The sequence below is a fragment of the Amphiura filiformis genome, chromosome 5, assembly GCF_039555335.1.
Source record: "Amphiura filiformis chromosome 5, Afil_fr2py, whole genome shotgun sequence".
NCBI lineage: Eukaryota > Metazoa > Echinodermata > Ophiuroidea > Amphilepidida > Amphiuridae > Amphiura > Amphiura filiformis.
Window position 1 is genome coordinate 4,140,482 of NC_092632.1, and position 26,176 is coordinate 4,166,657.

Sequence of the window (26,176 nt, forward strand, 5' to 3'; positions counted from 1 at the left end):
ATTGTATTAAATAATTATTTCTTCCAAAGTTCTGTTTTATTTATACATAATCTATTTGTAAAAAAACTCATTTATTTTAAAAATAATTATATTGCAAAGCTTGATTGACCACTGCGCACGCGTAGAATTTGTAATCGGACGAGGTCAGCTCAGCGGTTATTTTGAACTTCGGTGGATCGGTAAACTTTATTCTGATCCATTTTTTAAAACCAAAATCTATCTTTTTATGATCCTATAAATGATCGAATAGGCAGAATCGATAGGAGAACAAATTCTGCCAAAATGGATGAATGGGAATTGAGTAAAGAAAATGTACAACCGCTGAAATCGGGGCGCAAAGTTGCGAACTTGACCGCTGCACTGCAACCAAACAACGTTGATCGACAACAAATCATCCTTCAGCGGCAGTAAGTATTTTTTTTTTTTTTTTACATAAACTCTGTCATTATGATCATGATCATGAAAGAGAAGTCTTTAATTGTGGCTACATTGTAGGCGGCGATCTTTTCTTTATAGACCACTCGAGCTATTGGTTAATAATATTACGAACCAGAAACAGAACTTTCGGAGGGGGTTTCACTTTAAACATGTAATTGTAAATTAAGTCGGACAAGCTGACAAGGTCAAGGTTAAAAATATTATTAGCCATGTTATTTAGCTACAATGTACAATTTGGCTACATGTACAAATTGTACACAAACATAACTTTTAGTTCGTCAAACAAGCTTTATTTTGTTCCAAAAGTCAAACCCACGTTTTTGTCGCAATTCATGAATTTTTGATGTAAGAGCTGAAATGAATGCAAAACCGGTAATTGCAAACTCCCAACTTTCGCGTAACATGTACCGTACGCTCGTTTTGACGGTGATTTACGCTTGCGTAAATACTCATGATTATAGTACAATATTATCAAATTGATTGATTCATTAATTGTGTTTAAATTTTTTGGCTACAGATCCTCGTTTTGTTTTTGTTCTGTTTTAATTTGTGTAATTTAATTATACAGGGGGTGCAGCATTTACAGGCTTCGCTTACCGTTGTACCTCCTCCATCGTGTTGTACTTTTTATAATTATTGTATTTTGTTGTAATTTTTGATGGAAATAAAATAAATCTGATTGATTGATTGATTGTATTGACAAGCATTTTGTAAGCATGTTTTCACTTGTTTTCAAAAAGTTGTTTTGTATTAAATTGTTTTTTACCACACACATTTGCCGCAATTGAGTTTACTTGAGAAGTCTAGCTTCGAATTTGCACACAATAGTTACGCATTTAATGCTAGCCTAGAGACGTACTACTTTGCTATGGTTTTTCGGTCGGAGAGCGGTGCAATTCTTTGCACCGGAGGTTATTTATTCTGTTATTATGTTAAAATTTGGATGAAAGTTATTTCGATGAATCAACTATATATCTTTTTTTTTGTAATTTGGCTGAAGTGTAATTTTGGCAACATTTTTTTTTTTTTTTCTTGCCTGTTGTGATCGGCTGTGTTTACATGTACTTCTGAACTTCCCATGTTGCTTTACACAGTGTACATGTAGGTATGCCAGGTGAATTTAAATTTGCCATCAAACTGCATCATTTTATTTATCAAATTAAAGCCCTTGAGTAAAGAAAGCCATTCACTTTCCGTGGCAAAGTTACATCTTTTCAAAGATTGACTTTCATCAAAAAGATTCTGCTAGCAAAATTCCCCAAAACAGCATTACAGGGGTGTTTCTAGATCTTAGTCTCATGATGATTGATAGCAGCTTTTTTTAATGGAACTGCTATCAAAATCCTCTAAAATTCCATGTGTGAGTGTCTCATCACCATAAAAAATCATACATTGTATTTGGGTCAAGTGAAGTATAGAAAACATATAGGTTTCCTTGAACATATTGACCGACCTGTTCTTGAAAAAAATTGAAATTTCTATGTAAATATGTATTGTGTTTGGTCCCCGGTCTAGGCAAATTTTGCTGACTAGCAAATGTGTTAACTAAGGTTTGCTGGCATACCTACACAGTGTCATGTTTCAGCGAATCCGACTAGATTTTGAATGCAATGGTCTCTAGCCTACATGTAGAATGTGAACTTTGTTTGTGAAGCTATCGGTGAGCAAATTCTTGGCTAGACTTCTCGAGCAAAATTGAATATGTGCCCTTGGTGATTGTATCATTGTTTGGAAGCACTTATTATTGTGACCCTGGCCTGAACAAAGCAAACATTTAAACGTGTAACGGTGTCTGCGTAAACATACAATGTGTAAACGGATAGCAAATTAACCATAAAACTCTCATGATCCCTACCGTGTAGGCCCTACACTGTGGTTTAGAAGAATCACACTTGATCATCATTGTGTAATACATGCAAGCCTTGAAATAAGCAGGCGCGGGGAGCAAATTTGCTCTCGTAAAGCCACCAATTGCTCCTGGTCCTTGTAAAATTCACATGAAACAAATTGCTCCTGGTTCCAGTCTGCTTATTTCAAGGCTTGAATACATGTAGACTGGGAATCTTTATGCATGCCACAGGTCAATTCATCTGCTTTCAAATGATTCTCACTGACTGTGACATTACATTTTTTCCTTCGCAGAGCCCTGGAGGCAGAATTGAGGGCGTATGTTGGTGACGATCCTATAGCACCATGGGACAATTACATTCGCTGGACAGAGCAGACATTTCCCAGAGGTGGTAAAGAGAGCAACATGATGGTGCTGTTGCAGAGATGTGTGCAACAATTCAAGGATGAGGCTTGTTACAAGAATGACCCACGATATGTGGGTGCATGGCTCAAACTGGTAAACACATCAGCATGAATGTCACTCATCGGTCTCAACATATACTCATCTATGAATGCAATACAATTGTTTTACAAGTTTGATTGATAGCATGTTAAACAATGTTATCGGTACTATATTGCTCAATTAATTTTCCTGGACAGGGTATATATTTTTCATGAAGAAGACACAAGAAAGTTTTAATTTTGGAGAAATTTACATCTTTCGAGTACCGGTACCTAAGTTATAACATTGTTTAACATTGGTATTAAAACTTATAGCTCTATGTGATGAGACTGACAATTAATTTGAACACTTAGTATCTTAGAACAAGTTAAACAGCGCAAACCTGTGTGTATGTCCATTGTCCAACGCAGTAAAGTCGCATTAGGTATGTTAACGCCAGCAAACTTGTGTAAACAAAACAAAGATTTGCAATCACAATGCCACTCAGATTTTTAATTATTTTGAATTTTGGCGCTCTAAAAACAGGCAATTTAATTAAATTAAGACCATGTACCAGATACAGCTTTTGCAAGCGTGAAAGTCTTACCGTTTTATATACGAATGTTTTGTAATAATTTTGACATTGTTTTACTAACATGTGGTCGCATGTCATAAGTTGGGTATGCTAAAAGGGTGGAGGGATTACACTTAAATTCTGAAAATTGGGATACAAATTTGATTGGCTTTCCGTAATCCCATATCCTACAGTAGTGGTTGATACCTCATTTTAAGCCTAATATTATACTCTTCCAGTCTACTGAAGCATATAATTATACATTATTCAGTAAAAAAATTACATCAGTTGAAATGAAAAATGCCAGGGGTGGAGGAGCAGGCGGATGTGGAGCAGGCGGATGCGGGAGTATGCAATAGGGCCTATGTGAAAATTCACATGTCAGCATGTCAAAACTACTGGTTACTTTTTCAAATCTAGGGAGGGTATGATGTATTGACAGCTTTGAGTGTTGAATTTGTACAACTAAAACAATTACTGACTACTTAAGGTGGTACTACACTCCCTGTGACTAATTTTGCATTTTTCTCAAAAAGTAATTACACACTGGTAACAAAAGTTATATGTATATTATAGGGGCAAGGAATCCAATTACTTCACTGAAATTTCAGTGATTCAAGACAAGGGTTCATTATATATGTTACGAAATGAGGTACATTCTAGCGGTACCTCTTTTCTTATCATAAATAACGTACCACTTGTCTTGAGTCAATGAAATTCCAGTGTAGTAACTGGATTCCTTACCCCTATAATATACATAACTTTTTTTACTTGTGTGATATTATATTTTGAGAAAAATGCAAAAATAGTCACAAATTTATCAAGGTGTGTAGTACCACCTTAAAGGGTTATATGTTCCATTTTTTCATTTTTAATGAAATCCTAGTTGAATTTCAGTATTTTTAGCAATATGCTAATGTCCAAAAAATGTACATTTCTCTTCTTGATATTCATTTCCTCAATAATAGAATAACCATCTCGCTAATTACTTGTAAAAAGGTCATTGACCTTCACAATGTAATTAACATACGTACAATTATTTTAAATAGTTCATTTGAAGCATTAATGTATTGAGTACATATCCTCCAAATATGATGACATTCTTGCATAAAATAAAAAATTTTACAGTCATTTTTGTAATTGAGGTCCGATTTGAGAAAAATGCATTTGAAAATTGAGATTTACATAGACGCCTGTGTATTAATTAATTAGTAATTAAGCATTATCTCAAAAATTAAGCATGTGTTAAGGTTAAAAATGGTGTTAATTATTAGAGATTGTCAATATATACAACATATCAAAAAATAAATTTTTTGTCATTTTTGACCATGTAATGGAAATTGTACCCAACTTATGACATGCGACCATGTCGATTTCTCAGAGTTCACTTTTGACAATCATTGCATGATTTTTGTGACAAGATAACTTGAAAAATATGCAAGCAAAAGGTAAACTTTTGCACTATGTTTTGGAGTACATCAAAGTACAGGGAAGGTTTTCTCTTTTTTTCAAAAGTATTTGTTTTCAAGTCAACTAAAATATACTGTACACTATTATGTGCAATTTTTTGCTAAATAGAGTGACAAAGACAGATGCATTGGCCATTGGGCCAAAGCTTATGCGTGCGCATAATTTGTAAAATCACAAGATTTGGAAAAAAAGAAATGCAGAATTTTTTTTTTATTTAAAAAAAATGGGTTTTTTCGTAAAAATTTGGAGACTTTTTTTCTCAAAATACCATAAAAATACCAAGTCGGGAATAAAAACAAAATTGCATTTGTTTTCAAACCACTCATGAGCTTTGAGACGAACCTTTTTTTTGGCCTTGTCACCAATAATCTCAAGGGGATTGGAACTATTGTTTCAGATGAAATTTGTTTTCTTCCAAAATATTTTTCCAGACCATCCACTTTAGCAATTGCCAGGCCAGGTAAAGGGGTTGCTGGCTATAGTGATATAGTTCACACCCAGCAAATTTGTTCAGCCTACAATCCTTGGTGAAGCTTCTAATTATCTTTTTGTTTTGTGATTTTTATTTAGGCTACTAGTTTCAGCAGTGATCCATTGGAGATGTACCAATTCATGAGAGATCAAGGTATTGGTTTCCAAGCAGCAGATTTCTACGAGGCGTATGCGTGGCAACTAGAACAAGTTGGTAATACTAAAAAAGCTGACTCAGTGTATCAAGAAGGCATTAATTGTAAAGCTTTACCACTGGGTAGACTGGAAGGCTTGCATCGGTAGGTCAATGATATATTCGTTACAAATAACAATAAACATATAATATAGTATTAATACTAAATTACTATCAACCAGACCTTGAATAAGCTGTAAATTAAAGGCATCTCTAGCAACAACATACTTTTGAGTGTCTTGAAAATGGCCCAAAATGCACAAATTTATGCAAGTCAACCCTGTCCTTTATAGTTAAACTAGGAATCAAAATTGTTTTTAGGCGTATACCCCGGTACGCTCATGCTTTATTTTTTATTTGGGATTTACACACTGCAGAGCACCAGAAGGTTAATGATACATAAGCCTTTGAGAAACCATTTTGCTTCTGAGTTTACCTTCAGCAAACAAGCAGTGTCCCCCCCCCCCAATCGATTTGAAAATTGAGAAAATCCCATACCAAAAATGCCTTGTGTCCCCATCAGGTCCATTGTGCCCTCCCCATCAGGCCCGGTGCCTCCCATCATGGTCGGTGCCCCCCATCAAGTCAGTTTCAATCATTATAACCAAAAAAAAAAATCAGTATGATGTAATAAGTCTACAACTCCAAAAACTTTGAACAAGATTTTGACCACCCTTTTGCAGATCAAACCCATTCACCCATTTCCTTGCTAGTTGATGCTTTGCATTTAACTTCTTTACAATGTAAATATAGGGTTTCTCTTATCTTGTCAAAGATATTATTTGTCAGTTCATTGTGTTAAGGGGGTACTACACCCCTTGATAAATTCGTGACTATTTTTGCATTTTTCTCCACAAATAATAACACACTGGTAACAAACGTTCTGTCTATTATTGCGGCAAGAAATCCAATTACTACACTGAAATTTCAGTGACTCAAGACAAGCGGTTCATATATGATACGAGGTACATTCTAGCGGTACCTCTTTTCTTATCATAAATAACGAACCACGTGTCTTGGGTCACTGAAATTCCAGTGTAATAATTGGACTCCTTGCCCCTATAATATACATAACTTTTGTTACCACTGTGTTATTAGTTTTTGAGAAAAATGCAAAAATAGACGCAAGTTTATCGAGGGGTGTAGTACCCCCTTAAGGCCAAACAAAATTAATTCTTTGTCTCACATCATTTCTGAGGCTTTAAATTTTTTTTTTTTTAATTCTTTGTCTCATGTCACTTCTGACAATTCAATGGGCCTCATACTTTACAAGTGCTACTCGTCCAGGGCTAACTTCATCAAGTAGATAACACAATGGCGTTGAGGCGCACACATCCTGATCTTGCTCTTTACCAGTGCATCTTGCATTTAAATCGCATACAGTACTTTCAAGTTCAGCCCAGTGAATTCAGTGACACAAGGGTGTTTTCCATCTAAAATTACTTGCAAAATTGCTGCTAACATAGCTGATAACTTTGTTTGATGTAATACCAGCCCGTAGACAGCTCATTTTAAAAGCAATGAAAGTATGGAAGCCGCCATTACCCTGCCATCGCGTAGGCCTGGAACATTACCGCGATTTCTACTGGCTATATCGCGTCCGTGCTCTGCGTTCAAGTCATGAAAAATCGCGGCTTGTTGCATCCACGGTTAGACTTTTTCAAGTCTGCTACAGTGCATTTTTTTCAAATGTTGAACAGGTTTTTGAATACTTTTAATTTATATTTTTTAGCGCATCCATGAACTTAATTTATCAAATGCATTAAATCAACCAACACTCCCGCTATCCGGGCCAAGATTTATACCAGAAAAATACTGTTTCAATCACGAAAATTAACCTAAATTTCGCGCATACACGTAAGACTTGGCGATAGTCTATTCAGATATTGTTGTCAAGCTCGAGGTGATTGACCCTAATGATTGACAGTTGGGAACGCGTGCACTGTGCGCGATGCTGAACGCGTAGTCATGGTAGCCGGGTTCTAAAGTGGGTGCTAAAACCTCAAATGGCGACCTCCATGCGTGTACCGGGGGGTGCTAAAGTGGAATCAAAACAACAGCGGGAATCGTGTGTTAAATCGACATAGAAAAGAACAGGAAGGATCAGCGAAATTTACTGTCAGCCCTCTGGTAATACCAACCATATGCTTTCTCTTTCATACAACACCTTCAATCGTATTATTGACGTATCTGAAACCATTGTCATCAAATATTAATTAAGACTCGCAACGCAGCCGTTTAAGAAATATATATTTTTAAAAAAAGAAGACATTTTGGAAATTTAAGTTAACGTAGGATTTTACAATGATTTTACCAACACGTGGGCGATGAGAGACACAGGATTAATTTTGTTTGGCCTAATATGTTTTTGATTTTTTGTTGTTGTTTTTTTGCAGTTTTAACACATGGATAACTTAGCATTTTATAATAGAAAAAAATGCTATTTTGTAAATTTTCTGATGCAGGGAATTCCAGTACCGAGTAGCTCGTTCTACAATGGAACAAATGCAGGAAGCTGAATATGATCAGCCTCAGCCAAGGGGACCACAGAGAAGTGTGTTAGGAGGACTCAAAGGAAGAGGCAAGCAGCACAAAGTTGGTACACAACGTACAGGCGGGGCAGTTAAGAGAAGTGAGCTATTGATTGTTTGTTTTTTAATTTGTTTGACTCAAAGTCAAATACAATCATTTATTATGGTAACGTTTTCTGAATTCTGTAATCTCAGTTCAGTTTCAACAAATATGCACCTTACCAGTCATTTCCTCCAAATAGGCTAGGCTACTTACCAGTCATTTCCTCGATCTGTAGTTATTGATCTCGTATTCATTTTGTTGGCTGAACTTATGTTTTTTACAAGAGGAGCTTGATGTCAACTGATCAATGTAATAAACATGGATAAGGCAGCAGTCCTGATGAAGTCAGAATCATTTCTGAGGGAAACCTTCATAAAAAAAAATGAATTAATTTGCATACTCATTAGCACCTTAATGCAAGCCAAACTTGAAGCATATAAATGTCTAAAATGCATGCATCATAAATTTCACTTTTGGAAAGCAAAAAGTGCATTATTTTTTGGCCTTTGTGTTCTTTTTAACTAAAATGTGTAGACACTTACCAGGTTTAGTCATTATTATGTTCTCAGAATCTTCCTTCCTATACTTTGTGCAGAGTTGATGAATCCAATATAATCAACACTTGGACACAAAACTTGGACTGTGTTGGATAGGCTCACTTTTCCCCAAAAAATTGTTTTTGACAAAAAATCACATTTTTGACCAAAAATCACATTTTTTGACCAAAAATCACATTTCACCCAATACAAAATTTCTTGGTCTCGCTATGAGTTTAAAAATATTGGACTTCGTCTCGTCCAATATTTTACAACTCATAGCTCGACCAATAAATTTGTGTATTGGGTTCAAACCATCCAATTTTATATCATAACTGAACTAACACATTTACATCACTTTCCTTCTAATCATCATCTCACTCAGGTGGATCAGCAGGGCTAGGTATACAAACCCCAGCCAGTCAATTAGGTAATCAATTTGCTGTGTTTGATGAAGAGGCCGGTGCATCAAGTCACCCTGCTGGTGCAGCTGCTGCTTTACCTGCACCCACTGGTGAATGGGAGAACATGCCGCCACCGGAACAAGCCAGAAAAGGAAATGAACCTAACGCCGGTCCTTGGGCTGGCCAAAGGGTAGGTATTTCTATTGAATTTTCTATTTTTATTGAATCGGAAATGCTACAGGCAAGTTGTAAGATAACTGTTGAACTTTCCCGGATACCTAGTAATAAATTAAAACCTTATAAGTTCAATTGTAGGTACAATTTATATATCAAGCAGTCATTAAAAATGTTAAACAAAACTTGAAATGATCATGCACTTACAGACATGCCAACTAGTACGGTTTCACCGTATTTTGTACGGTAAAACGTGAAAAATACGGTAGTACGGTCACCCCCCAAAAAATACGGAATTCCAGAATTTTGACCAAAATAATAAAATGTTGTGTCTTAAAAGATAAACAGCTGCAAGATTAGACTACCGACTCAATTACTGGTATCATTTGACCACTTTCTTGGTGGGTTAAAGTGGTTGCCTACATCGTTTTTCTCTCGACTTTCGATGATGCATGCACATTAAAGAATTATTATTTAATAGGTCTACAAGATGCTTTCCGAAATAATTTTCTTCTGACTTGCAGATTTTTCATGCACATTAATATTTTTTATTAACCACCTAATGCTATGTCTTCTGAAGGTATTTAGTTAACTATTTAGCTCTTTGGTGCAAAAGAATAAGCCTTACAAAAGGTTTCTGACCTCCTTTTACTTCCGACTTTCGCACCATGCATGAACATTAAAGAAATATTTAATAGGCCTACAAGATGGTTTCCAAAATAATTTTCTTCTGACTTGCAGATTTTTCATGCACATTAATATTTTTTTATTAACCACCTAATGCTATGTCTTCTGAAGGTATTTAGTTAACTATTTAGCTCTTTTGGTGCAAAAGAATAAGCATATAAGAAGGTTTCCAACCTCCTTTTACTTCCGACTTTCGCACCATGCATGCACATTAAAGAAATATTAAATAGGCCTACAAGATGGTTTCCGAAATAATTTTCTTCTGACTTGCAGATTTTTCATGCACATTAATATTTTTTATTAACCACCTAATGCTATGTCTTCTGAAGGTATTTAGTTAACTATTTAGCTCTATTGGTGCAACAGAATAAGCCTACAAGAAGGTTTCCTACCTCCTTTTACTTCCGACTTTCGCACGATGCATGCACATTAAAGAAATATTTATAGGCCTACAAGATGGTTTCCGAAATAATTTTCTCCTGACTTGCGGATTTTTCATGCACATTAATATTTTTTATTAAGCATTAAGTTCATCTAACTGCTACACCTGCTATGTCTTTTGGAGGTATTTAGTTAACTATTTAGGTCTGCAAAAGAATAACTCTGCAAGATGCTTTCCGACTTTGGTTTCTCAATGGTGCATGCAGTGGCACATTAATTTTTAATATTTTTCTTTAACCATGTATAGACAACTGCTATATCCAGTACAGTCTTCTAATTGACATTGGCATTAAACTGTTTAATTTTACCGACTGATACTCTAATGATGATGATGATGATGATGATGATGATGATGATGATGATCAATGATTTTCTGACTTGAAAGTTTTAACAAAGCATGCTTCTAACAAAATTAGAAGTAACAAAACCATGGTGTTTCCATAAATATATCAATTTGTTTGGTCTACATACTTTTTCCAATTTCGTGAGGTCAAAGGTCACATACAAGGTCAAAGGTCGACTGAGGTCACCAAATTTTTTAATAATTAATTTTCAACTGTGCATCACATATCCGAAAATCAGCTTGATCAGTCATGTAATTAAGGAAATATGACGACTTTAAGATGGCGCTTTCCATGTAAAGTATAGCAAAGTAGCACTTTCAATGAGTGATAACTCGTAAAGGAAGCATCTTTCTGTATTGATTTATTACTTTGATGGAATTGTTCTTTGGTATTGCCAAATTTGATTGCAAATTTGTAAGGTGGGCCCCTGGACCCCGGCCGTCACATGCTCGGTCGCACAAGTGTTCCCTCGCAATTATGTGTTCTACTTTTGGGGTTTCTGGGGTTGGCAGGTACGCAAAAGGTACATATTTAAAAAATACGGTTTTAGGGTGCAAAATACGGATTTTTGTTCTTCTGAGTACGGAAATCTGGATTTCAAAGTTGGCATGTCTGCACTTACAACAACAGTACTGTATAAGTGGAAATTTTCGCGAGGGTTTTATTTTTCGCGATTAGTGCTCCAACCGTGAAAATAACACCTCGCGAATATATGCAGTAATGTATTACAAGTATAGGGGAGGACTGAGCAATCGTGAAAATAACATTCGCGAAAATGTGTCTCACACTACAAATCGCAAAAATTACCACTTACACAGTATTTTAAAATGACTGGGCTGATCTTGACTCCAATGGGAAACCATTTACAGATGTAGGCTGTTCTGATTTCAATCCACTCTACAACATGGGTAGTGGTCTCTCAAATATTGGAATTTAGACATTTGCAGGATATGTTTGTTTATAAACAAATACCCAAAATCAAATGCATTTTTGACTACTCGTACTACATGCAAAGGCAATCGGTTTTGGGTCCTCAACTCACAAATGCTGAAGGGGAAAATGTAAAGACACTGTAATCAACAATATTTTTAAACCTTTTTTTTTTTTCCTTACAATCATTTCCAAATGACAGGTACGCCAATCAAGAACCCCATCAATTGGCCTTGATGAAGTATCCAGCTACTCAAGAGCAAGCTTTACAGTCCATGTTGATGACACACCACAGCCAATTACGTAAGTCACATTCCTGAATAGCTGCTTCGTAATATTGAATTGTTATCATTCATGTGTTATTGATGTGAGTGTGGCTGTTAGGCAGCAAAAAAAAACCCCTGTCCTACAGGCCTGACGGAACCAGAGTTTTAAAAGGGCATTTCGTGTTTCTAGCATCCTTTTTAGGGTATGGTTCAATAGATTTCAATGGATTCCAACATTGAATTGCGACTTGCACATAATTGCATATGTATTACAATGCCTCATAGGCCACTGTGTTGTAATTTTGGGCAATTTTGTAATTGGACGATGTGTTTGTCTAACTACGGAATCTGCAAGAAAGGTTGTGCACACAAACATTATGTGGTCCTGGGTTTCTGGTGATATCAAATTCTCAACTATTGTGGAGTAAGGGGAGGAAAGAGGCTGGATCACAAAATACCACTTTAAGATGACTAATGGGACAAAAACTATAAACTCAGTGTTTATGAAGATTTTATTATAAGCAGGTACATCTTCCATGCACTCACTTCATCCATTATACTTACTTTACTACAAAATAGCAACTAATGATCCAAAAACTTGGGAAGCCATGCATGGTCCTTTATATTGATAGAACAAGAAGAACAAAAACTCATTCAAATATAATGACTTTTGAAATGTCCTGAAAATATGTAATGAGATTATAAAATGTAACAACTGAAATGTTTGGGGTTTTTTTTTCACCATCTATTTGATAGGACACCTCACAAACTGCCAGAGATGGGAAACCAAGTTCTGAGTGCTCGCAAGCCAGCAAAGCCAACTGACACTCTGAAAAACATCCAGAAGGTAAGCTTATGATAGATATGTCAAGTAATTATTGGCCCCGGTGGAACGTAACAGTGGCATTCATAGTGTTGTAACCCACATATTTGCTGCTGAGCTACAAGTGTGCCAAGTGTTATGCCAGCGGCAAGAATTACATGAAATATTTATAATAGTATTAGATGCAACATCATGGAATTAATCTCATGTTCTCTTTGCCTTATATTACAAACCTGTTCATTCTGCTAAAATAACACCCCACTGAACATGTGCTATTGATGGGACCATCCTTTTGCTCATACCTTCGTGTCCCATGATGTGTTTCAAGTGATATGCTGATACATTGTGTGATTATAGGGCTATAGCTGCAGTATGATAACATATTTCTAACATGCAGCAATTGTGAGATTTTAAAGAGCACTTACTGCAATGGTTGGCTGTTGATAATAACAATAACTTGTTGATTTAACAGAAGCTAAATACAATATTTTTAGGTAACAGTGGTCACCAAGAAAGGTCACAGAAAAATCAGTTCACAGACTGCTTTTTGAAACATAAGATTGTGTAAAGCACAAGGCTTGATTGATCCACTAGCTATCACTCAGTATCATTTGTTGCTGCTAACATGTGCCAACATGCTTTTCATTTTGTTTTGTAGGCAATAATTAGTACCACCGATGATGGTAAAACTAAAGTGATGTATTGTAAACATCTCATCTATGGCGGCACAACTGAGATGTCCATTGAAGAGATCCGAGCCATCAAAGTCAAGGCTAAGAAAGAGGAAAAGCGTCTTGCTGCGGAAAGAGAAGCCTTGAGGAAGAGACAGGAGGGTCTCCAAGAACAGCAACAGCTGATGCTTCAGAAGCAAGAAGAATTTGAAAGGAAAGTGCAGGAGAGACTAGAACAGCAGCAGTAAGTAAACATGAAACATGCTATTTAAGAGATATTCTGTGGTCTTGAGTAAGGAAATCAAACCAGACCTACCCAAAAAATTAGGCCTGACCCTAGACTTTTTTTGTGTGCAAAAATTAATAAATAAATAAAAGTAAATAAAAAATTAAATTTTTAAAAAAAGAAGAAAACATTTCCAAGGTCTTTATCAAACACAATTTACAGCTTCAAAAGTTTAAAAAAAGTCCTTACCTACCTGCCCTAATTTTTTTTTATGTTATGCCAATCAAACATTTTTTCGGCCTAATGCATGGACATGTTAGCTGCATTTATTTGCTTTATATGTTTGTGCTCTGAAACGCTGTGCTAATGGTATGAAGGATCAACATAGTTATAATGGACATATTCATTCTGTTTTTGTTTGTTTTTAATATGGTATAGTAAAGGTTTCCAGACCATCAGCTTCATGTGATTTTGTTTTCTTTCCTTTCTTTCTTCGCATAAGATTGAGACACCAAGAAGAGCTGAAACGGATCCAAGAACAACAGCAGATGAGGGAACAAGAACTTCACATGAAAATGATGACCATGCAACCTCCGCCCCCTCAAGTAGCACCACCTCATCATGCAGCTTCTCACATTCCTCCACCTCAAGTGAGTCAAGAGAATGTTGTCCCCAGCCATCCCATTCAGGTGCATAGAAATAACGCTGTTGATCAACAAAATGGTGGGATAGCTGCTCCTGTTGCTAGGTTCCCTGTTGCACAGAATGTGAGGTCAAGACCAGCAAATGAGAATGAACAACCAATGGACATTGCTGCTGCAGCTCCTCAGCAGCCCATGATGCAAATTCACCATGATGTGCCAACAGCCAAACCAGTCACAGCTCCCACACCAGAGGAGAAGCATCGCCAAACTGTAGACAGAGCTCAGCAACAGCTGCAAGAGCTTAGACATCAGATGCACAATCATCAGTTGAATGAGTCTGTGTGTGCTAGTGGCAAGGAACAGCTGGGTAATAACCAGGAGCAACAAGATCAAACAGGGTAAGTTTGGCTCATCTATGTTATCTTAAAACTGGAATTTACAGCTGCATAATTTTAGTAAACATCTTCAATTAAATTTGAGATGTTCTTACAACCTTTATTCCAAGGGTGATGACAAAAGAAATAAATGGTGAAAAAAGGTAATAAAAAGGTATGCAGAGGCTGTTATATAAGACTAATTCTAATCAAATTTCTCTTTGTTATTATCTTACAGAATAATATCTTGCCAACAACAATTACAGTTTGATGAGACCAAGACAGGTGAGTACAGACAAGTTAGATAATAATAGGCCGACAGGGAGTTATTAACTGTGCAATGTATGACACTATGATTGTCTCATGTGAACATAAAGACAAGAAAGTGGTTAAATAGCAATGCAGCATAAGCTGTGGGCATCTATTGGAATCTTGTGTGTGCTTAGCCTTTCTGTAAGCATAGCATTCCCTCCAGGATAGTGCCTCCAGGATAGAGCCACCTTCCCTGGAATATAGACATGCCTAAAACATAACTGTTGGAATATTCCTGTCCCTTACACTCATACTATAGGTTTATTAGGTAATTCATGGCCCAAGTTGGAATACTTGGCATGCTTGTAGCTCCACAATAAACACATCTACCGTGCAATAGACAACATCCAAGAACCAATGAAATTCAGTGCTTACAAACTAAACCATAGCCACAAGAATTTGATCAATCAACTTGGGAGGGGAAATAAAAAAATACCAACCACATCAACATTTAATTAACACCTTGTTCTCTGGTTTTTTTCCTCTCCATTTCAGTTAATTGGCAGCACCTTATAGCCCAAACTAACCAACCCACACCATATCTCACTAATATAGCCCAAAGTAACCTGCCCACACCCTCTCTCAGTAAAATCAACAAACCACCGCCTCTTCCCATCAACACCAGTGTTGTTACACCTAATGCGTCTGGAGTCTTCAACACATCATCCGCCAACACGTCCCAGCTAAAGACGCCGCTAGACCGCTCACGTCCAGATAGCCGTGCCTCTTCTAACAGTGGACGTCTGCATCGTTTTACGCCATGTCGCACTCCACGAGGTATTGCAGCGCCCTCACCGACAGTGAACACAAAAGAAGCTCTTGGTGCAATTATGGCTATGCTGAATAATCCTCTCGCAGTTGATGAAGGTTGGAAGCCAACAATGGATGAAGATTTGAGTGGTGTTAGTGACAATCAGAAGTTTGATTTTGCATCAGAATTTACAAAAGGTACATGAGGATTTTGAGTTAGCTGTAGACTAAGTAATTGGGAAATTACCCTTCAAGAATTTCATGCAACAATACATTTTCAAAGTGTTTTGTTGGCCCATTGAAAATCCACATCATGAAAAATATGTCGGCCAGGTTAGGGGAGCCTTTATAAAGTACATGCTGAACAACCCAAATGATTGATAATGTCCTATAAATGTAACTAGTCATTTATAATAAAACCGGATGCGGGTCAAAATAACATAATCATTTTTAAGAGCTTGTGATAAATACAATCAATATTTTTTAACTTGTCCCTCCCTTAAGTTTGTTCAGCTTTGGCACAAAATTGAGACTCATAACATCGTGTATTAATATTGAATGGCGTGAATGGCATTTATTGATACGCACGGTAACAAAAACCAAATAATTGTTGCCAATTATAAGGCAAACAAAACTCACTTATAGGATTAGGACTAAGAATGAAGACTTCGCATATGGAGGTAAAGAAAGAAGGCCATTGCCAGCAATGAATTATCCACTTTGCTGTAGTGTTAGTCCTTGGGTGTAGAAACTCTTATCCTAAGCCTGAACTCGAGTCAAAATACTGAATTTGTTTACTTGCTTTTGTATGTTTACAGAGGAGCCCAAACCACCAACCAAATGTGCATTTGCCATTGCTACAGATGATGATGAATTCAAATATTTAGACAACCAAGAAAATCAGTAAGTAATACAAAATAAACCACATGGGTCACATGTAGATTTTACCCATCAAATTGAAACTAATAAACTAAGGAAGGTGGTCCTATATATTTGAAAAATTCAATTCTTTACAATTTAAATATAATAAAAAGTATCATCCCTTTTAAAGGAGGATTTTGTGATCCTAGCATCCTCTTTTTATGAAATTTTTCAGAAGATATCCACGAAAAAAGCTTATTCCCAAAATTTCAGTTGATTTTGCGTTTGCGAGTTATGCATGATTTAGTGTATTACAGTCACTGCTCCATAGGCCACTGTTGTAATTTCGTTCTGGTATATGTTATGGCTGGAATTGTGTATTTTATGTCAAATGTTACATTCATGTGAAAGTAATTCTACAATTTCTGCTGAGCCTTAATAAATGCTATCAACTGTACAAATTATTCCTTTGACAACTAGAAATGTTGACTAGTTTTTTAAACTTTTGAAATACCTGTTAGACTCAGTACACCGGTCGATCTTACCGTTTCCGATGTTGATTAAGATACTTCTTGCATCGATCCCGAGATGCGGAAAAACCAATAGTCATTTTGTCCCACATAAATGAATAAATAACAAAAAACCCCGATCCCCGGTGGACTCACCCAAAAGGTGACGTCACACCATATGATCGTCCTTATCCTCCTTGGTCTCCGACTGACACAGACGTGCCTATCGATTGTTCATAGCACTGTGTATCAATTCTCGACCAAGGCGAGATATACGGTTGTAGTTTCACACCTTAGGTAAAACCAAACCGGTATTGTTCGGCTGAGGATAGTTTTGACGGCATTTTCTGGCGAGAAAGTGACAAAAAACGATCCAAAACTTAGCTACATATCGTGCCTCCGTTTGTATACGGGACACACGAGCAATTCAAAATGGCCGCTCGTTGACGCCATTCATTTTGTTTCCCACGTAAAACAACCATTGCAGCCTGTAAGTTACAATAGATGTTTGTACATACACATTGTATTTCATGTACGGTAGGTTATTGTTGCTATGTTAGGGTGATTACTCTATCGTTATGTCTTCATTACCGTCCAATAAAGACGAGTTAATCAGATATTCATACGGTGGGGATTGGTAGGGACCCGTCTGACATTTTAGTAATAAAGTTAGCCAGTCCTTACTTTACCACTAACGTTAGCGACCAGCCTCCGTGCTCAGGTTTGCTTACTGGGCTTGAGTCGCGTGTTGGGGGGTAGTGCCCCCTCCCTTTCTCCTCGCTTCGCCTCGGCCCTGTCGGGCTTGCCCTTCCCTGGTGACGGAGCGGGACCCACACCCGCTCTGTTTCACCCACAGGAGTGCTCACGATCTTCTAGATGTCTTTCTTTTGCTTAGGACTCTCCGAGTTCCAGCTTGACGATTGGGATAGGCTCCGTCGCCATCGCCATAAGACGAAGAAGAAATCTACCAAGGGCACTGGTAAGGTCGATACGGTGGATTCTGCTGTGACAGCCCCTATGGGTCATGGCAGGTCTGCTTAAGGGGCTCCGGTCCCCGGACAAGCAGGCGCTTCCTTCGGGCCCCGCTCGCGCGTCCAAAGGCCCAGCAGCCAGCGAAAGCACTGACTATACGTCGGAGCAAAGTAGCAGGCAGCAGAGCGGTAACCACCAGCTTAAAACCCTAGCGGGTTTTGCAGCAGGAGGATACCAGTCGACACGGTAGATTCTGCTGTGACAGCCCCTATGGGTCATGGCAGGTCTGCTTAAGGGGCTCCGGTCCCCGGACAAGCAGGCGGTTCCTTCGGGACTGCTAAGCGCGTCCAAAGGCTCAGCAGCCAGCGAAAGCACTGACTATACGTCGGAGCAAAGTAGCAGGCAGCAGAGCGGTAACCACCAGCCGAAAACCCTAGCGGGTTTTGTAGCAGGAGGATACCAGTCCTCTAGCGAAAATCCTCACGGGTTTTTAGCAGGAGGACACCCGTCTGTTGCAGGCATATCTCACGGGCTCAAACAGCCACAGTAGTAGCCAGCGACGGGCAGCATGCAAGGGTACCCGGGCTTGCCTGGGTTGAACCCTAGCATGCATGGGTTCAGCAGAGACGATACCGCGGCTAACGCTGTGGGTGTAGTCTTAGCAGAACCAACTGGGGTTGTCACACGGCAGCGTTCCATGGCGGGACCGCCGAGTGATACCCTGGGCCCTAGAATAGCTGCTGGCTGTCCACAGGGACTGGCTGGCGATTATTCAGGGGTTGGGCTCGCAGTCTCTCACGGGACAGCGACCCAGGTGCATTCGGTGGCAGCTACAAAGACGAGCTACGGCTTGACTTCAGTGGTAGCCGCTATGCACCCGCCCATAGCTGCCGTGAGTGGTCCGCCACACACAGCGACCTTGGGCGAAGCTCTAGAGGGTACAGTAAGTAGCTTGAACAGCCTAGCTGATCAACAACCCACTTATGTCCTCGAGAGCCAGCGGAGCGTGGGTGATCCATTACCGTCAATGGGTCAATTACCTCTCTTGATCGATCACTGTCAAATCAACAGGGCATAGCTCCATTGATTGACGCTGACTATTCAGGTGGCGAGGCGATTGATCGGGGGTATGCACGCTCAGCTACCCGTGGTACTAGGCACGCTCCCTCTAGCCAAGGGACAGCCGGTATAGCGGGTACCCATACATGCGGCTTGATCTCTTGCGGGGAACGCAGTGAGGCATGGGTACAGTGGTACACAGCCGGAGCCCTCACGGGCACCTACGCTGGAACCACGCATACAGCGGTACACAACCGGAACCCTCACGGGTACCCATGCTAGTACCGCGCCGGTACCACGCAAGCACACAGCTTGATCCCCCAAACAGGGAACGCAGTGCGGCGAGGGACAGCGGTCCACAGTTGGGAACCATCACGGGTACCCACGCTGATACCGCACCGGTACCGCAGCACCCGCCTTAGTCGCCACAGTCTCTGTGGCAACAAGGGGGGGGAGGCGGTGCTGGTACTGCAGTACCATGGGGTTACCCTGGTGGCGGATCCTTTCAGGGTCAGCTGCCGGCTGGGTATGCCCGTGGTACCCGCCGCAGGGTGTTTCTTCCACGCCTAGCACCGTGGCAAGTGTCGCCAGCGATGGCCACGCAGTACCAACATCAGCTGTTGACCAGGCCAGCCGGCATGGGGCTAACCCAGATCTTGATCAGGGTAGGCCCGTGCTGCTAGCGCTAGGACGACGGCTGCGAGAGCATGCGGACCCAGTGGTGCCATGGCGGATACCTCAGGGTCTTGCGGGAGTACTCCCTCTTCTGCTGGCAGGTAGTCGGCGAGCCACACAGTGGTTATGCCTTCTTACCCGCTTTCAGATGCCCGTCCTCAGTTACCGTCATCATCGAGCATGATACGGATACTGTGGGCGAGGGAAAGGAGTCGGAAGCTGAGTCCGGTAGTGACACTACAATCTCCTTCCCGCTGCCCCGCGAGGGGAGCAACAGCACTGATCTTCCTCCGGACACCCCCTAAGGGGGAGTCCATGGAGGAGGACCAGGGGATCCTTTCAGTAGGATGCTCAGCTGCTGCTTCCTCACAGGGGACGCCTGCACTCTCATTCCCGGCAAACCTCACGGGTAGATATCGTAGGGCTGTCGAGCTCAGTAGAGCTATGACGCCGCGTGCTTGCACGCTTCCTCTGCGTGTAACGCGGAGGACCACGGACCTACCTGAGGGGATCCGAGAGGGACCCAGATGTCGCAAGCGTATCACGCTCAGACAACATCTGAGCTCTTCCATGAGGTGAGCCTATTAGCGGTGCTAACAGCTAGCCTCAACGAGAGCTCCATGGGCCTAGCCCATAGGGTGTCCACTCAGCGCTGGGGAGGGGCCTGCCACTCCAATCGCTCAACGCGATGGAAAGGCAGGGTCCTTTTTCTCTTTGGATGCTTCTGCGCTACGGTGGAGGACCGTGCAAAGAAGCTACCAACGGGAGCACTCTGAAGAGGTCGGAAACTGCCCTTACCATGGGTAGGAGCTCCGACTTCAGCAGGCCGTGCACCACCAACGGTACCCGAGCCCACTACCTCTGCAGCACCCATTTCTGGGAGGCGCAAGGGTAGCACAGGAACAGCTGGCAAGCCCCGAAGAAGAGCAAGCGCTCTTCCAAGGGAAGCTAGGCAGAGCATTCCTGGGGGCTCAGCGGTTTTTCCACAGGGGATCTCCCAGTGGACGACCGCTTATGGCTTTCACCCAGAGGTGGGAAACCATCTCTTTGAGCGCCTGGGTATGGTCAGTGGTGAGTGGGGGTTACAGACTGGCAACCCGGTCTCCCCACATTCGTCTGCACATTTCAGAGGTCCACAGTAGTGCCGTCAGACGGCCCCCAGCGTCGGGCACTACTGACAGGGATCACACAGCTTCTCACGGCGGGCGATTGTCCCGGTCTACCCCCGTTCTACGGGTGATCTTGGAGCCATTGGCTCCAAGGAAGACCGGCGACGGGAGCCCCATCCGGAACCGCAGGCTGTTGAACACGCTCTTCAGGCCCAAGAGGTTCAGAATGGGGACTCTCGCCTCGGTGCTAGCCTGCCCCATCAGGGGCATGGGAACAGCATCGCTAGATCTCTCGGACGCCTATCTGCATATGCCAATCGCCTCTCAAGATCGGAGGCATCTGCGCTTCTAGGTACAGGATCAAAATTACCAGTTTTAATACCGGCCATCCGGCCTGTCCATCTCTCCTAGGGTGTTTAACACTCTTGGTCAGTGCGGTGGCAGCGTACGTGAAGCACAGGGGTGTCAACATCAGTTGCTACCTGGACGTTTGGCTCATATACGGACGCACTCCACTGAAGACTACGGGTCTCATGGGGTTGATAGTCCGTGGGTGCGGGACCCTGGATTTTTGATCAGCTCAAAAAGTCCAGCGTGGTCCCGACGCAGACACCACTATTTGTAGGGGCCCAGATCACCCTCACGGCGGGGTTCGCGGTGCTCTCAGCCGAGCGGGTGCCGAACATGGTGCGGTGTGCCTGACTCTTGGCCGAGTCTCGGGCAAAACCCGCTGTGGCATGGATGAAGGTGGTAGGCCTAATGGCCAGTATGGTAGACCTCGTACTGTACTGCGGTTTCTACGTTAGGCTTACCCAACTACACCTTCTAGCCTGCTTGCAGGCCCAGTCGTCACCCAATATCCCTCGCGGTTCCGTTTGTCGGAGATCGCGAGAGAACTCTGGTGGTGGACCCATCAGCCCAATTTGACCCAGGGTGTCAGGTTTCCTGCCCCCCCGGTATGTCACGTGGTGACGACCATGGCGTCAAAACGGGGCTGGGGGTCCACATCCACGGAGACTCCGTCTCGGGCCTATGGGGGCCATAGAGACAGAGTTCACATCAACCTCCCTCACTTACGAGGAGGTGATCGTGGAATCACATACCGTTGTCCTGACGGATAACACAACCGTGGTAGCCTACCCCAACAGACAAGGGGACTCCGGGCCACCACGATTGAGCCTGCATGCACGACACCTGATAGGGTGGTGCAAGTTCAGGCAGATTACGATGAGAGCGATACACATCGCGGGCGTCACCAGCATCCTCGCGCACAATCTGTCACGAGGAAGGGTGTCGGGACCAGCAGAATGGTCCCTTGTTCCGCAGGTCGCTCAGACGATCTTCAAGGGATGTACCACCCCTCGAAAGATCTGTTCGCATCTCATCGCAATCATCCACTGCCGGTGTACTGCTCAAGGGTCGCGGACCCCAAGCATTCACCGTGGACGCTCTGTCCATAGACTGGGGAGGATGACAGCTTATGCAGTCCCTCCGATCTCACTACTCATGAGGGTGGTGGCCAAGATCGGGTGGGAAGACTGCATTGTCATTCTGCTAGCGGCAAGGCCGCTGGCACTCCCAGGTACCAGATCTACTCCGGATGCCCGGAGCGGAGGTACCCAGTCTATCACTAGAGCACCTGCAGTTAGCTGCATGGCCCTTACCAGGGAACACGCAGCGGAGGGATACTTTTCATCAGAAGCTGTTTTTCTCATCGCCGGGGCTAGACGGAAGTCTACCCTCCGTACGTATAGCCAGAGTCTGGCTCCATACTACGCTTGGTGCAATGAGACAAATAGCTCTCCCGCTAGAGCCTCTTAGCTGCTAGTTCCGGAGTTTCTGACAGAAAAGTTCCAAGCAAGACTTCAGCGGGCCACTGGGGCCAGCTATAAGTCAGCTGTCCTCTCCATTCACCGAGGTTTCGAGACGGGCGAATCGACTATCATAGCCGATGGTTACCTTATTAGTCTACGCCTCGACGGTATGTTCAACGAGTGTCTACTAAAAGGAAAGTGATCCTCCTAAGGGATCCCAACACAGTCTTAGATTACTTTATGGGTCACCTTTTGACCTTCCGTCAAAAGCGACGCTTAAATACGTAACTCTCGAGATGGCTTTCCGGTTTGGCGTTGGCTTCGGGAGGGCGGTGCTGAGTTGCACACGGTCTCGAGGTTAGCTTCCGTGTTCACAAACACTGGAGCGACACTGTTTCGGGCGCTCTGTTCTCGTGACTACTGAACGGGCGCGGTGCATACCGACATTCGCCCCTCTCCAATCCCCAGGGTTGGGCAAGGTTCGGCTGAAGCCAAAGATAGGCTGGGGTGTCCGATAAGGCGCTGCAGCACTATTTCTTCCAACACAAGCCTTGCGCGAGGACTCACGACCGCATTCATCACCCTTACAGAGCCTTTCGGTCCAGCCGCTGTCGCAATGGCTGGTCCAGGTGTTGGTGGGGTCCGGGGATCGCGAAGGTTTCAAGCGTCCCACGACCCACTCGACACGAGCTATCTCATCATCTTGGGTATACCGTTCGGTTGTCCCTTGAGGAGATCTAGCAGGCGGTGTCCCGAAGCCACCTTCGCCTTCTCTACGATACTTCCGTTTACGTTAGTAATCAGAGACGGGCGGAGGTTTACCGACATTGTTCGGCGATCATAATACGGTGGTGTGTACGGGTACCAGGTTTTCAGACTATACAGAATACTCAGCATGGTAAGAACCAGTGTCGCTATTCTTAACCACCAAACTTATTAAGTAAGGAGGTTTATGTCTGTGATCGCGTGGTCTTTTTGTTTCCCGACCGTTGGGGGAAAATATTTTCTGACCTCGCGAAAACCATCGTCCCCCGCTCCCGATCCCTGATCAGATGCTGACCAATCTTGTACCTCCATCCGTCGGTTACTTGCTAGATCGATCTTTCAGATGTTGATGCAAGAAGTATCTTAATCAACATCGAAGCGGTAAGATCGACGGTGTACTGAGTCTAGTCCCAAACAAAAATGTTTGGTAGACTCATAACCGTCGCGATCTTACCTTTCCGATGTTGATTATCCCGACCCCGCCACCCCTACAAGTTTGGTCCGGTAGGGGATCCCAAGTCGGATAAGGGATTTATCATATGGTGTGACGTCACCTTTTGGGTGAGTCCACCGGGGATCGGGGTTTTTTTGTTATTTATTCATTTATGTGGGACAAAATGACTATTGGTTTTTCCGCATCTCGGGATCGATGCAAGAAGTATCTTAATCAACATCGGAAAGGTAAGATCGCACCGTTATGAGTCTACCAAACATTTTTGTTTGGGACTATTTTTATGTTAGAATTTTGCATTTAAGATTGCACCTGGGAAAGAAGTTTCTGCACTTTTAATTATAGCTCTTTAACCTTCTGTTGTTATATTAGTTGTTTTCTTATCAATCTTTCACTTCAATCTTCTATAAGCATTTCTCTAAAGGTTATGTAGAACTTTTTTGGTATTCAGCTATCTGTTGGTATATCAGTGTTATCAATCCAATATATGTCCCATCTTAATGAACTACACATCTTTTGATGAACCTTATTACAAACCTAAGAATTATGTGGCTACCAAATCTAATCACTCAATCATTATTATCTCTGCTGTGTAGCCCTCCTAAGGATTATGTTGCCCCTGAGCCTGATGCTCGCCCAAGGTCGGGTATTCTCCAGCCATCTATTGGTGTACCAGTGATGCCAGTAGATCAAGAACAAGATGCACCTATGGAACAGCAACATGAAGAACAGGTAATGTAGCAAATAAATTGCACACATTTTGCTTCCTTATATAATGAGATATGCAGGTCTGCACTCTAAAACATATAGTGGCAGCAGATGTGCAATACTTTGACATTATATATAAATTCTGTCCGGTCAGAAGTTATCCAGAATTGCTTGAGTACTATAAACACCAGCCATAAAGGGTATGTATTGTACATTGATATCTTCTCAACAGAAGTACAGATTCCTTCTCAACAGAAGGATATTGGTGTGAGATATTTGCACTGTAAATAGACAATGATAAATTATGTGCTGTATTACCGGAATGGGTGACATGCTACAAATCAAGTGTGACATCATTAATGTATGGTAATGTTAATTAGGACACAATTTGTGGAGTAACTGTGATTCAGTATAAACAGCAAGGGTTTCAGTGTGTACATACAACTGATGCATGTGACTTTCAGTGTCTTTGGCCTGTGACTTGAACAAAAATCAGAGCAACATCATCAGACAAACAGCTGAGTTAGGCAGGCATTTAATTAGGACACAATTTGTGGAGTAACTGTGATTCAGTATAAACAGCAAGGGTTTCAGTGTGTACATACAACTGATGCATGTGACTTTCAGTGTCTTTGGCCTGTGACTTGAACAAAAATCAGAGCAACATCATCAGACAAACAGCTGAGTTAGGCATGCATTGATTGCATTCTGATGTCAAAATGCCTAATGTCATTTGTCACCTGTAAAAATTACCTAACTCACCCCAAAATCTCCTTTATGATTGGTCAATGGCTTTACAGTCAAAAAGCTCAATTCGGCTGAAAAGTATCGCACGCAGTAGGGTGACAATTTATTCAATGTCACCTTTTACCCCTTATTGTTAGCACAGTGGTATATCACAAGGTTCTCAGGTTTGAGTCTTGGAAGGATGAAAGTATAATTGGTTTAAAAAGATTTTTATGTTAACTTAAGGCTGAATATGATTTATTATTTTTTTCCTGTACAGGATGGTGAAATGGAAGGTATTGAACCCATGAAACAAGATGAAAATGACATGCAGCACCAAGCCAATGCTACTAGCTACCATGAGTCTACCATCATGCACCACTCAACGCATGCAGCATTTGAAGCTGCAGCCCGTATGGCTTCCACACCCTTCAACCCTCAATTTGGATCTGAGAGGCCATCTTTCTCACTAGCAATGAGTTCCATCAAAGCACCTATGAATAGCAGTCTGCATCAACCCACACCCAATCCACCTGCTCCTACTGAGAGTCATCCTATTTCATCAGCTCCATTCAGTATATTCCCTGACCCTGTTCCCCCGGCGACAGTTGCCAAACCATGTGAGTCCTCCATCCCAGCAGTACAGATGAAAGAGGAAGCAGCTAATGGCAGTCAAACTGTTGGTGCTGCTAGAGTTGAAGTATCTGGTATCGAGAGTTTTGATATTAACGAAACAACAATCAATCCTCCAAGACAGCTCAGGTGTGTAGAAAAACAACAGCAGCAGTAATTATTATTCTGTTATCAATTTAAGCTCACATATTGAGCTTTTGAAAATAAATCTTTGTACCAAACACACTTTCATCTTGTGGTAGTTGTTGGTTGTAATTCTTGAAATCAAAGCCACCAAGCTACACAAAGCAACAGAATTAATTGAACTTGAGAGTGATCTA

The 26,176-nt window shown here is 41.6% G+C and overlaps 1 protein-coding gene across 1 annotated transcript in view; it reads left to right on the forward strand.

Moving 5' to 3' along the window:
- The first annotated feature begins 134 nt into the window (after positions 1-134).
- The window catches only part of LOC140152509 (uncharacterized), a 34,392-nt gene continuing 8,350 nt past the window's right edge, over positions 135-26,176 (forward strand). Inside the window, exons 1-14 of the mRNA XM_072174849.1 lie at positions 135-407; positions 2,581-2,785; positions 5,325-5,524; positions 7,884-8,050; positions 8,914-9,122; positions 11,711-11,811; positions 12,531-12,621; positions 13,256-13,512; positions 13,997-14,536; positions 14,751-14,797; positions 15,320-15,772; positions 16,393-16,477; positions 24,386-24,521; positions 25,504-25,985. Of these exons, the coding sequence (XP_072030950.1) occupies positions 283-407; positions 2,581-2,785; positions 5,325-5,524; positions 7,884-8,050; positions 8,914-9,122; positions 11,711-11,811; positions 12,531-12,621; positions 13,256-13,512; positions 13,997-14,536; positions 14,751-14,797; positions 15,320-15,772; positions 16,393-16,477; positions 24,386-24,521; positions 25,504-25,985 (3,098 nt within the window). The 5' untranslated portion in view covers positions 135-282. The remainder of the gene's footprint in view (positions 408-2,580; positions 2,786-5,324; positions 5,525-7,883; positions 8,051-8,913; positions 9,123-11,710; positions 11,812-12,530; positions 12,622-13,255; positions 13,513-13,996; positions 14,537-14,750; positions 14,798-15,319; positions 15,773-16,392; positions 16,478-24,385; positions 24,522-25,503; positions 25,986-26,176) is intronic.